The sequence below is a fragment of the Tiliqua scincoides genome, chromosome 5 (genome assembly GCF_035046505.1).
Source record: "Tiliqua scincoides isolate rTilSci1 chromosome 5, rTilSci1.hap2, whole genome shotgun sequence".
In the NCBI taxonomy this organism is placed as follows: Eukaryota; Metazoa; Chordata; class Lepidosauria; order Squamata; family Scincidae; genus Tiliqua; species Tiliqua scincoides.
Genome location: NC_089825.1, coordinates 133,381,374 through 133,393,810, shown reverse-complemented (window position 1 = coordinate 133,393,810; position 12,437 = coordinate 133,381,374). Strand labels below are relative to the sequence as shown.

The 12,437-nt window shown below is 46.4% G+C and overlaps 2 protein-coding genes across 2 annotated transcripts; both read left to right on the top strand.

Moving 5' to 3' along the window:
- Positions 1-2,332: 2,332 nt before the first annotated feature.
- On the top strand, positions 2,333-3,244 carry LOC136653660 (olfactory receptor 10D3-like). Its single transcript, XM_066630547.1, has one exon. The coding sequence runs from the start codon at positions 2,333-2,335 to the stop codon at positions 3,242-3,244; it is 912 nt and encodes a 303-aa protein (XP_066486644.1).
- A 4,375-nt stretch (positions 3,245-7,619) lies between these two features.
- Positions 7,620-8,531, top strand: LOC136652006 (olfactory receptor 10D3-like). The gene has a single exon (XM_066628808.1). It carries the CDS (start codon positions 7,620-7,622, stop codon positions 8,529-8,531), a length of 912 nt encoding a protein of 303 aa, XP_066484905.1.
- The last annotated feature ends 3,906 nt before the right edge of the window (positions 8,532-12,437 follow it).

The window sequence follows — 12,437 nt, the reverse complement described above, 5'->3', positions numbered from 1 at the left end:
TGCTGTGGCCAAATTCATGTGTTTGGTAGGCACATGATCTTTTTCCACTTGCAGCACATTTATAGACTGAACTGTGCTGGCCAAAAGTTCTTCTCCTGCCTCCTGGCCCAAATCAACCCCATAAAGCCTTTAGGTTGAGTTACAGCACAGCTATATGCATGTCTACTCAGAAGTAACGCCATTATGCTCAATGGGGCTTACTCCCAGGAAAATGTGTGTAGGATTTCAGCCCAACTTATCTTCAGGAAAGGTTATCCTGCAGTACATTATTTAACTCTTCATAGACAATTCATTAACTGATCAAAACAACTGATGCAATGCTCTTGGGGATTCCACCACTGGGTTCCACCATGGAATGAGGCAGCCGGAATTTCTCTAGAGTCCCAATTCCCTGCCAAGAGATGAAGAAGGTATATAGATGCTTACCCATGATTGAGGTCGTTAAGACTTTCTCAGACTGCAAGGCAGAAGATCTGCATCAGTGCTGAACCGATTTGGAGGTAATGTAGGTTCTTGTGGGGAACTGTAAGAAAGGGAGTGGCTCATCAGGCTGAGTTTTGTTCTCAATTTACAGGATTAGGGTCTTGGGTTGAGTGGACGTGACTCACCATCACCAAGAGGAACAAGCATGAAGACTAAGAGAAATCCCCCCATGCAGTAACTCCCTCTAATCTACACAAAACAATGTAAGAAAACATGCTTTTTGACCTCCTCTATGGGTCTGTCCTCTCTCTCCTGTAAGGTGGTTTTTGCATCTCCCCACCCTTATTACAGCACCCATTGCTGCTGCCCATACAGCTATCATTTCTATGGAAATTTTGGTTTGCAAAGTCTTAAATCTGTATGGGAAGCACACCTTACAAAGACCTACGCTTTGGGATAGGTTGCTCGTCTTATCAGGTGATTGAAAACTTGTCTGCAATGTTGTATCTGCGATGCTTATTCACACATGCAGCCTATTACCTGAGGCTACAGCGATCAAGTGATGAATATACATGTCTGAACCTGCTCACAGAAGTCATAGACAGAGATTTTCTACAACCTGCCTTGCCCCAGGTACACCTGGATCTGATATATGCTTTACCATGTGCATACCTTCCTGAGAATCATTTAGCATGGTGGCAAATGCATATATTGTATTTTAAAACATTTTTTATCTAAGCTTTTGGCCACAAGGAATCCCAACATGACTTAACAACAGATAATAAAACACAGAAATTAAACCAACAGAAAAAGATGCATGAGGCTGGCAGTGTCACCACAACAAATTCAAGTTGTAGCGCATGTCCAGCATCACTCCAATGCTCACGCCCTCTGTGACAGCTGAACCCAAAAGGTAGGTTTTCAATAACCACTGGAAGGAGTACAGGGTGTGGTCAACTGAACCCAAAAATGGTTGGCAACCTTCAGTCTCGAAAGACTATGGTATAAGCCTACAGCACCCGGTATTCCCAGGCGGTCTCCCATCCAAGTACTAACCAGGCTTGACCCTGCTTAGCTTCCAAGATCAGGCATGTGCAGGGTAACAGTTGCCGTCAAACTGAACCCAACAGAAAGGGCATTCCATAGGTTTGGTGCCACCACTAAAAAAGTCCTGGATTCTGGTGAAAGCCTGTTGTACCTCAGAGCCACGATTCGCAAGGTTTGTCCTCCGCTGTACCACTTCACATGGACCACTTATTTGAAGTACAACTGCAAATAACTGGCAATGACATCCTCGCCAGTTACTTCTGAGTTTTGAGACCAGGCACAATGTGCGAAACACCCACAAGAGGCTCAGGGTGGATGGGAGGGCTATTTGTTCAGCTTGGAAGAGCATGCTTTGGAACTCTGCCCGCTGAGCCAAGCCTTCTATCATGGTTTGTTGTGTTGCATTACTGGTCTCGCTGCCAGGTGGCTGGTGTCCAGGGGACATGCGAGTACCACCAGACACCACCTCAAGTTCCACTGGTGATACGCGTACCACTGGTTGAGAAACACTGCCTTAGAGGGAAAATGCACCTGGGACCCATGGCAAGTGGACCCATGACTGTTGAATAAATCATTGGAAGCACAGTGTTCTGCTTTACAGCAATTACCTATTGCTACATTCACTGAGGAGGTTCTCTAGCATCCCGCGTGTGTTGAGGTCAGCAACAGGGAGTCCTACATGTTCTCCTACAATGAAGAATAAGTTATTAACTTGTGCTTACTCTTAGATGACCCACAAGGGAATGAGTTGACTTAATGTTGAATCATTCCAGCTCTATGACTCTATGATCTACATTGTTAAAAAAAGTTGTTGAGATTTTGTTTTCTTATGTGTACCTCTCAGCAGTGCACTGGATTTGAAATGCCAAACCACACAGTGATCCTGGAATTTATTCTCCTGGGAATCCCCCACACTGAAGGTATCCACGATATTCTCTTTGCCGTCTTTTTATCCTTCTATCTTGTCACTTTAACTGGTAATATCCTCATCCTATCTGCAATCATCTCTGATGCTCGCCTTCATACACCCATGTACTGGTTCCTCTGCAATCTCTCTGTGGTGGATCTTGGCTTCTCCTCCATCAGCACGCCAAAATTCCTGGCTAATCTCTGGGCAGGGAGCAGAGCCATCTCCTTGGGGGGCTGCATGTGCCAGGTCTTCTTCTACCACTTTCTGGGCAGCACTGAGTGCCTCCTGTACACAGTCATGGCCTACGATCGTTATGCTGCCATCTGCCACCTGTTGAGGTATACTGTCATCATGAACCGCAGAGTGTGTGCCCTTCTGGCTTTTGGCACATGGTTCACCAGTTCATTCCATGCCACCATCTTGACCAGTCTGACTTTCACTCTGCCTTACTGTGGGACCAACGAGGTGGACTATTTCTTGTGTGACATTTTCCCAGTGGTCAAGTTGGCATGTGCCGACACCTACATCATTGAGACCGTGAGCTTCACCAACATCGGCGTGGTGCCCATGGCTTGCTTCTGCCTCATTCTCACTTCCTACATCAGAATTGCCATCTCAGTGCTGAAGTTGCGCTCGGCAGAGAGCCGGCGCAAGGCAGCCTCTACTTGTGCATCGCATCTGACGGTAGTTTGCTTCTTCTTTGGCCCATGTGCCCTCCTCTATACTCAGCCATCTCTGAGTGATGTCTTAGCCATGCCAATTCAGATCTTCTGCTATTTGGTCACCCCCATGTTGAATCCGATCATCTACACACTGCGGAACAAGGAGGTTCAGGCAGCTTTCAGAAAGATGAGAAGGGGCTAGATGCTTTTCTTTGGAAGAGAAGCAAAGGAATAGGAACTAGAACATTCTATTGCTCTAACATGTTTTCTATTGTATTCCAAATCTGGTAAACTTAGAACTGAAGCTGAGCAGTTTTCAGGGTGAGAGAGAAGCCATCTTTCCTTTCAGGTTCCAATCCTATCCAACTTTCTCCCTTTACCTTGAGGTGGCTTCCATGACCTTTGTCCCTGTGCACCCCACATTGCCACAGCTGCATCAGCACTGGAAAGCTAGATAGGATTGGGTCCTTCTTTACTCCTGAGCAGGGGTGTCCAAACTTTTTGGCAGGAGAGCCACATCATCTCTCTCACACTGTGTCAGGGACCAGGGAAAGAAAAGAATTAATTTACATTTCAAATGTGAATAAATTTACGTAAATGAATATATTAGAAATGGAACTTATATGAATGAATGAAGGTCTTGCAATAGCTCAAGGTCTATAAAAGGCCTTGCACAAAGCAAGGCTGGCCTTTCCTTTCAGCATCCTTTCCTTTCCTTGCTGCATCACAGACATGAAACAGGAAGCAGTGGAGCAAGCCCTCATTCCACCTGGATCTAGTTCAAGAAGAACCAGGCTCAAATCTCTGCTCAGTCCCAAAGCTCAGCAGTCTCTCAGTGTAACCTACTTCACAGGGTTGTTGTGAGGATAAACACTGTATTAATTATGTATCTATTTTTTTTCTAGACCTTCACTTAAGGCAACGTGCTCAAGAAAGCTTGCTGATTTTTTTTTTTTTAATTTGTTTTAATTTGCTTATTTACTCAATCATTTCACAGTCACTAAGTCAGGCAGTTCTGTAACTATTTACTTGTCCCTGGTAAACTACACATTTTGTTGTCTACTTGTAAGCTTACGTGTATGCATTTTAATATCAAAAAGTGCTTAGATCCAGTTGGTCCATGATCTCACATGTGGTTTTTAAGCACACATTTTGATTGCTTTCCATTGTCCATTCTCTAAGATTCTACGGACCTTGGCTGTGAACATGGAGTGCACCAAAATGATTCCAAATGGGCCCCTCTTGCCGGCCCTTTGCGCCATGCTTAAAATTCCCTTCTCCCAGTGCTCCCCAAGATGTAAGATGGGATACATGCCCTCTTCATTAGCAAATGGTACAACTGCAAATTCCTTAACGCATTCCTCAAACAGTGCGTTGGGACCCACTAGGTGGGTCGCAAGTCAATTTCAGGTGGGTCGCATAGCACGTAGTTCAACTGCCGTTGAAAATACAGAGCTGAAAACACAGGGTACAGAGCTGCTGGGCAGGGCAGGGCTCCCAGAGAGAGAGATGGTGCTTTGCCCTGAAGAGGTGGGAAGATGGGACGCTGGAAAGGGGGAAGGGCTGTGTGGTTGGAGAAGGATCCAAGCCTGCTTTCTGCTTTGACTTCTGAGCTGGAGTGTTTGAATTCAGAGCTATGCAAAATAACAGCACTAGGGCAGGAGGTCTGGTCTAGAGCAGGGGTGTCCAAACTTTTTGGCAGGAGGGCCACATCATCTCTCTGACACTGTGTCGGGGGGGGGCCAAATTAATTTACATTTCAAATTTGAATAAATTTACATAAATGAATATATTAGAGATGGAACTTGTATAAATGAATGAAGGTCTTGCAATAGCTCAAGGCCTATAAAAATCCTTGCACAAAGCAAGGCTAGCCTTTCCTTCACTGCCACTGCTGCATCAACAGCAAGCATTGGAGGGAACCCTTGTCCCACAGCTCATGGGAGAGGTCAAACAGTCATCTTCACACTGAGAGCAGTTGCACCAGCATGGGCTCCAGCAAGTCTCCAGAGGGCCAGATGCTCATTGGAGACTGGGGGCTCCCTGTGGGCCAGTTTGTGAGTCCCTGAGGGCCGCAAGTGGCTCCTCGGCCGGGGTTTGGGCACCCCGGTCTAGAGGGTAGAGCCTCCTTTGCCTGAAAAATAACATCCACAAGGTCGCCAGTTCGAGGCCACCGGCACCGTGCGACCTTGAAGCAGCTGACAAGCTGAAGCCGAGCTATTCCATCTGCTCTGGAATAGCAGCCTCCCACTCACCCACCCACCACCCACCCAGGAACGCCTCCCACCCGCCTCTTCCCCACCTACCTCAGATAAATGCATCGGCCAAGCTGGACCGAAGCAAGGCTCAGTACCTCCGTCAACGTGGAGGCCTTTTCCAGCCTCCACAGGCCGGCACGCCTCTGTACACCAGCCTAGCTGACTGCTAAGGAGGTGAAAACGTACCTTACAGCACATTTGCAACCCTCCTGGGCTGGCGCAAGGGACTTGCACAGGCCCAAGCCCAGGTCAGGATTGCGCCTTTAGTTGCTGTGGTCAAGTTCATGTGGTTGGTAGGCACATGATCTTTTTCTGCTTGCAGCACATTTATAGCCTGTACTGTGCTGGCCAAAAGTCCTCTTCCTGTTTCCTGGCCCAAATCAACCCCTTTCGGTTAAGCTACAGTATAGCGTTATACATGTCTACTCAGAAGTAGATTTCATTATGTTCAGTGGGGCTTACTCCCAGGAAAGTGTGTGTAGGATTTCAGCCCATCTTCAGGAAAGGTTACCCTGCAGTACTTTATTTAACTCCTATATGCATGTCTACTCAGAAGTAATGCCATTATGCTCAATGGGGGTAATGCCATTACGCTCAATGGGGCTTACTCCCAGGAAAATGTGTGTAGGATTTCAGCCCAACTTATCTTCAGGAAAGGTTATCCTGCAGTACATTATTTAACTCTTCATAGACAATTCATTAACCAATCACAACAACTGATGCAATGCTCTTGGGGATTCCACCACTGGGTTCCACCATGGAATGAGGTAGCTGGAATTTCTCTAGAGTCCCAATTCCCTGCCAAGAGATGAAGAAGGTATATAGATGCTTACCCATGATTGAGGTCCTTAAGACTTTCTCAGACTGCAAGGCAGAAGATCTGCATCAGTGCTGAACCGATTTGAAGGCAATGTAGGTTCTTGTGGGGAACTGTAAGAAAGGGAGTGGCTCATCAGGCTGAGTTTTGTTCTCAATTTACAGGATTAGGGTCTTGGGTTGAGTGGATGTGACTCACCATCACCAAGAGGAACAAGCATGAAGACTAAGAGAAATCCCACCATGCAGTAACTCCCTCTAATCTACACAAAACAATGTAAGAAAACATGCTTTTTGACCTCCTCTTTGGGTCTGTCCTCTCTCTGCTGTAAGGTGGTTTTTGCATCTCCCCACCCTTATTACAGCACCCATTGCTGCTGCCCCTACAGCTATCATTTCTATGGAAATTTTGGTTTGCAAAGTATTAAATCTGTATGGGAAGCACACCTTACAAAGGTGTGGGATCCCTACACCTTTGGGATAGGTTGCTGTTCTTCCTGTTTTACTCCTGGGGGTGCCAAGGCATTCAAGTCCATTTGTTGATCTCATGAAAGACAGAGGAACTGAATCAGGACTCTTCAGTTCTGGGATGTGATGTGCTGAGTCTCTTTCAGTGAAAGATTTACCTTCACAAAAGTGATTCTGAAATGATTTCCATGGTGTATGTTGCACATAGTTACATGCCAAAATTGCTGCTTCACTGGGAACTTTTGGGGGTGTCACAACAGGAAGGGCATTCCATAGGTTTGGTGCTACCACCAGATTCTGGAGAAAGCTTGTTGTACCTCAGAGCAATGGTTCTCAAAGTTTGTCTTCCATCGTACAACTTCACATGAACCACCTATTCAAAGTACCACTGCAAATAACTGGCAATGACATCCTCGCCAGTTACTTCTGAGTTGTGAGGGAAGACACAATGTGAGAAACACCGATAAGAGGCTCAGGGTGGGTAGGAGGGCTTTTATCAGCTTGGAAAAGCATGCTTTGGAGCTATGCCCAGCAAACCTACCTCCTACCATGGTTTCTTGCGCCACGTTACCCTCTCGCTGCTGGATGGCAGGTGTTCAGGGGTCCCGCAAGTACCACCAGACACAATCTGAAGTTTCACTGGTGATATGCATACCACTGGTTGAAAAACACTGCCTTAGAGGGAAAATGCACCTGGTGGGACTGAGCCACGTGGTAAGTGGACCTGTGGCTATGGAAGAAATTATTGGAAGTGTTTTGCTTTACAACAGTCACCTATTGCTACACTCACTGAGGAGGTTCTCTAGCATCCGGCGTGTGTTGAGGTCAGCAACAGGGAGTCCTACATGTTCTCCTAGAACGACAATAAGTTATTAACTTATGCTTACTTTTAGATTACCCACAAGGGAATGAGTGGATCTAATGTTGAATCATTCCAACTCTGTGATTCTATGATGCTATGATCTTCATTTTTTATTTAAGCTGTAAAGATTTTGTTCTCTTATGTGTACCTCTCAGCAGTGCACTGGATTTGAAATGCCAAACCACACAGTGATCCTGGAATTTATTCTCCTGGGAATCCCCCACACTGAAGGTATCCACGATATTCTCTTTGCCGTCTTTTTATCCTTCTATCTTGTCACTTTAACTGGTAATATCCTTATCCTATCTGCAATCATCTCTGATGCTCGCCTTCATACACCGATGTACTGGTTCCTCTGCAATCTCTCTGTGGTGGATCTTGGCTTCTCCTCCATCAGCACGCCAAAATTCCTGGCTAATCTCTGGGCAGGGAGCAGAACCATTTCCTTGGGGGGCTGCATGTGCCAGGTCTTCTTCTACCACTTTCTGGGCAGCACTGAGTGCCTCCTGTACACAGTCATGGCCTACGATCGTTATGCTGCCATCTGCCACCCGTTGAGGTATACTGTCATCATGAACCGCAGAGTGTGTGCCCTTCTGGCTTTTGGCACATGGTTCACCAGTTCATTCCATGCCACCATCTTGACCAGTCTGACTTTCACTCTGCCTTACTGTGGGACCAACGAGGTGGACTATTTCTTGTGTGACATTTTCCCAGTGGTCAAGTTGGCATGTGCCGACACCTACATCATTGAGACCGTGAGCTTCACCAACATCGGCGTGGTGCCCATGGCTTGCTTCTGCCTCATTCTCACTTCCTACATCAGAATTGCCATCTCAGTGCTGAGGATGCGCTCGGCAGAGAGCCGGCGCAAGGCAGCCTCTACTTGTGCATCGCATCTGACGGTAGTTTGCTTCTTCTTTGGCCCATGTGCCCTCCTCTATACCCAGCCATCTCTGAGTGATGTCTTAGCCACGCCAATTCAGATCTTCTGCAATGTAGTCACCCCCATGTTGAACCCGATCATCTACACACTGCGGAACAAGGAGGTTCAGGCAGCATTCAGAAAGATGAGAAAGGGCTAGATGCTGTTTTTGGAAGATAGGCAAAGCACTAGGAACCAGAACATTCTCCCCATATTTTCATTTCCAGGTGGCCTGGTATGATAACACGTTTTTTACTGTATTCCAAATCTGGTAAATTTGGAACTAAAGCTGAGCAGTTTTCAGGGTGAGAGAGAAGCCATCTTTACTTTCAGACTTAGGGCCCAATCCTATCCAACCTTCCAGTGCCTATGCAGCCCCAAGGTAAGGGAACAAAGCTTCCCTTCCCCGGAGCAGGCTTTCATGATCTCTGCCTCAGTGCACACCCCATTGGCACAGCTGCATCAGCACTGGAAAGTTGGATAGGATTGAGTCCTAAAACCGTCATGAGCTCCTTCATTACTCCTAAGCAACTGAGGGCCCAATCCTATCCAACTTTTCAGCTCCGGTGTAGCCACAATGCGGTGAGGGAACACATGTTCCAATACCTTCAGAAGGCCCCAGTGACTTCCCCTCCACCACAGGACACAGTGCACACCCCACTGGTACAGCTGCACCAGCACTGGAAAATTAGATAGGATTGGGCCCTGAAGCAGTGGGAAAGGGAAGGGCATTTTCATATGAGAGCCAGTATAGTTGTTATAGTGCTGGACTTGGATCTAGTCCAGGGGGAACCCGGTTCAAATCTCTGCTCAGTCCCAAAGCTCAGCAGACTCTCAGCTTAACCTACTTCGTAGGGTTGTTGCGAGGGTAAAAATGTATACATATATACACGATCTTGGGAATAACAAGTAGAGTCAATGTTGAAATCCTTTACGTGGCTGCTCTAGACACTTGACTTGGTTAGGTAAGGATGGCCTCCACAGTAAAATCTTCACAATTTGACTCTCCTAATCTCAGTGATTTCCTTCCAACCCCAATTTCTCCTTCTAACTTGTGTCCAGCTTGAAATTTCTCTGGCTAAGACCTGAGTTACATTTATGCTTTGACTGCTACTTAGCCTATTTTTGATGTTAAATAAATGTGGCCAACCCTGCTAGTTTTTGAAATGTCATCCTTCCACTGCTCTTTTCATTAACTCTTGAGTTGCAGTTAACATTTGTATGAATTTTGCATTGCATTTACATTTTTTGTCTGTTGCCAACTTCAGTAAAATATGACAAGCCTCAATATTCCCAGCAGTATCTCTTCATTGTTTTCTGTTGCTGAAGCATAAAAAAGTTCAACTTTGTGTTTACCTTTTTTTCTGCATGGCACATCAGTTGAAGGCAAATGACCTCTAGCAATGGTTCTTAAATGTTTTGGGGCACAGTCCTAACCAGGTCTACTCAGAAGTAAGCTCTATTTCGTTCAATGGGGCTTACTCTCAGAAAAATGTGGTTAGGATTGCAGTCTTGGTCTCTGAAGCCATTTACATTCCAAAACAGAATCTCGGGGAGCCCTACTGGAACTTTCATGAAGTCTCGGGGAGCCCCAGAGTTCTAATGCATGTGCAGAGTGGCATAGCACCAAACAGATGTTGGTGAGTGTTGGGCGGGTTAGGACAGACAAAAGAAAATATTTCTTTACTCAGCGTGTGGTCGGTCTGTGGAACTCCTTGCTGCAGGATGTGGTGCTGGCGTCTAGCCTAGACGCCTTTAAAAGGGGATTGGACAGGTTTCTGGAGGAAAAATCCGTTACGGGGTACAAGCCATGATGTGTATGCGCAACCTCCTGATTTTAGAAATGGGCTATGTCAGAAGGCCAGATGCAAGGGAGGGCACCAGGATGAGGTCTCTTGTTATCTGGTGTGCTCCCTGGGGCATTAGGTGGGCTGCTGTGAGATACAGGAAGCTGGACTAGATGGGCCTATGGCCTGATCCAGTGGGGCTGTTCTTATGGTCAGTGTGTGTGCTTATGGAGCCCCTAAAGGGGTCTCAGGGAGCCCCAGGGCTTCTAGGAGTACATTTAAACTGTGCTCCTGGGAGGAACACTGATCTACAGGAAGCTTCAGCTTCCATGTTCACACATCATATGTGGCTTTGACCTTCCTCAGAAATGAGCAACAGGAGTGTAAAGGAGTCCACACTAGGCCACAAGGTGTCCCTCACACCGCTTTGAGCTCTCTGAAAAGGTCATTGTCTCCAGTCAGAAGAAAGATGAACCACCATCTATATTTCTGAAGGTATGAGACAGCTAGTGAAGGACCACACGCACTCTAGTTCTAAGCAGCTCTTCGAAAATTGCATTTCTTTTGGAAAAGAAACACATCCCTTCAGTGGTGTTGCTAGGTGGTGCGGGCAGCATTGGGAGACACACACAGGGGGTGACACTGCTACTGGTCAAATTTTTAAAAATCTTGATAATTTAGAATAATACCATCCTGTTATATATCATTCAATGTGTAATTTCATGCAGAATGCACTGAAACAAGCCACGTTGAAATATCCATATTCGATCAAAAGTTATAGCCAAAAAACCAGTGGGGCAGGGCAATGGTGTATCACCATGCCCACCACCCACTGGCATAGCTAGAGGGGGGGCAGGGCACTAAGTTTTGCAGGGAGCCTCCCCGCAGCATGCAAGTGGCCCCTCCCCTTGGGAGCCATTTGCCTCCATTTCCCCCTACACCGAAATGGCTCCCAAGGGGAGGGGCCATTGCACTCTTTGGTGAGGCTCCCTGTAAAACCTAGTGCCCTGCCTCCCACTAGCTACACCAGTGCAGTGCCACCGCCCAAGCCCACTCTATGGAAGGAGGTCCATCATGGGTGTGACACACTGGTCTCCTGCATCAGGAGGCTAACCCTAGTGACACACTGCTTCCTTTACAAGAATTTTGGTTTAATTGTCTGCTAAGAAAGAAAACACAACCCATTTTAACCATTAATTCAGCCCCTTCTTCCCCTCTAGGGCCATTCTGATCATAGAAGGGACATGTGTGTTTGTTTCCTAAAGAGGTTAATTAGATCTTGTCTTGTCAATACAGTAATTTTTGCACCCAGCTGAACCATCCCTCCAAGGAAGAGCAGCAGTTGCAGTACATAAACAAGGAGCTCATCATTGAAAGGAAGCATCATTGCAGAGCTTTTTCTTGTAATTATTTATCTTTTTTTCCCTAGACATTCACTTAAGGCAACATGTTCAAGAAAGTTTGCTTTTTTTTTTTTTTAAATTTTCTTTCCTTAAAGAACCTGCTTTGCTTAAAGAACCAATGCTCTTGGACAGAGTCTCTGAGACAAATTTTATAAAGGGGGGGGGGTACAAATTTTTGGAGCCCCTTTGCAAAGGGCGAGGGGTGAAACAGAGCATGGGAGGGTGGTGATAGGCCAGCAGAATGGGGGTAGGGAAGGGTGAAACAGGGTGGCAGGAGAGTGGAGACGACTGGAAAAGTTTTTGGAGCCCAGGTCTACCCACCAGTGCATCAGCAGCTAGATAATTTGGAAAACGAAACACACTCCTAAGCCTCTCTCAGATCTTTTAAATATAGAAAATCATGCAGAACATTAGAATCATCATATTTAGGCTCACACTAGAATGGAAAGTGTCCTGTGTGTCCCTGAGCTCCTCCACACTCCTTCATACTAAGCAGATCCACAAGCCAAAGAGCTACCGTAGCAGGCCAGTTCCTCCCAGATTTGACACTATGTTAGGGAGTGACATGTATGCATTCCTCAGCCCAGCATATATAGCATACCAGTAGCTGCAGTCACATGCTCATGTTAGTGTCCCCAGCATCCTGTGTGGGCAACAAATCTGAGTAGATGGGAAAATGTCAGATCCCAGGAAATTTTGGGGCCCCTCCTTTGGCTCCTGGGCCCCCTTTTTGACCCTGGCCCTGGGTACAAATCACCCCCTTTACCCCCCTCTCCTAGGCCCTAGTGGTATACAGTACCATGAAAAATGTCAGACAATGCGAGACCGTTGCAGACTTAGTTCAACTTTAATGTAAACTTAGTCACTTTAATGTAT

Bases quoted from the DNA above. Each gene is read 5' to 3' on its own strand.
- LOC136652006 (XM_066628808.1), top strand. From the start codon at position 7,620: ATGCCAAACCACACAGTGATCCTGGAATTTATTCTCCTGGGAATCCCC.
- LOC136653660 (XM_066630547.1), top strand. From the start codon at position 2,333: ATGCCAAACCACACAGTGATCCTGGAATTTATTCTCCTGGGAATCCCC.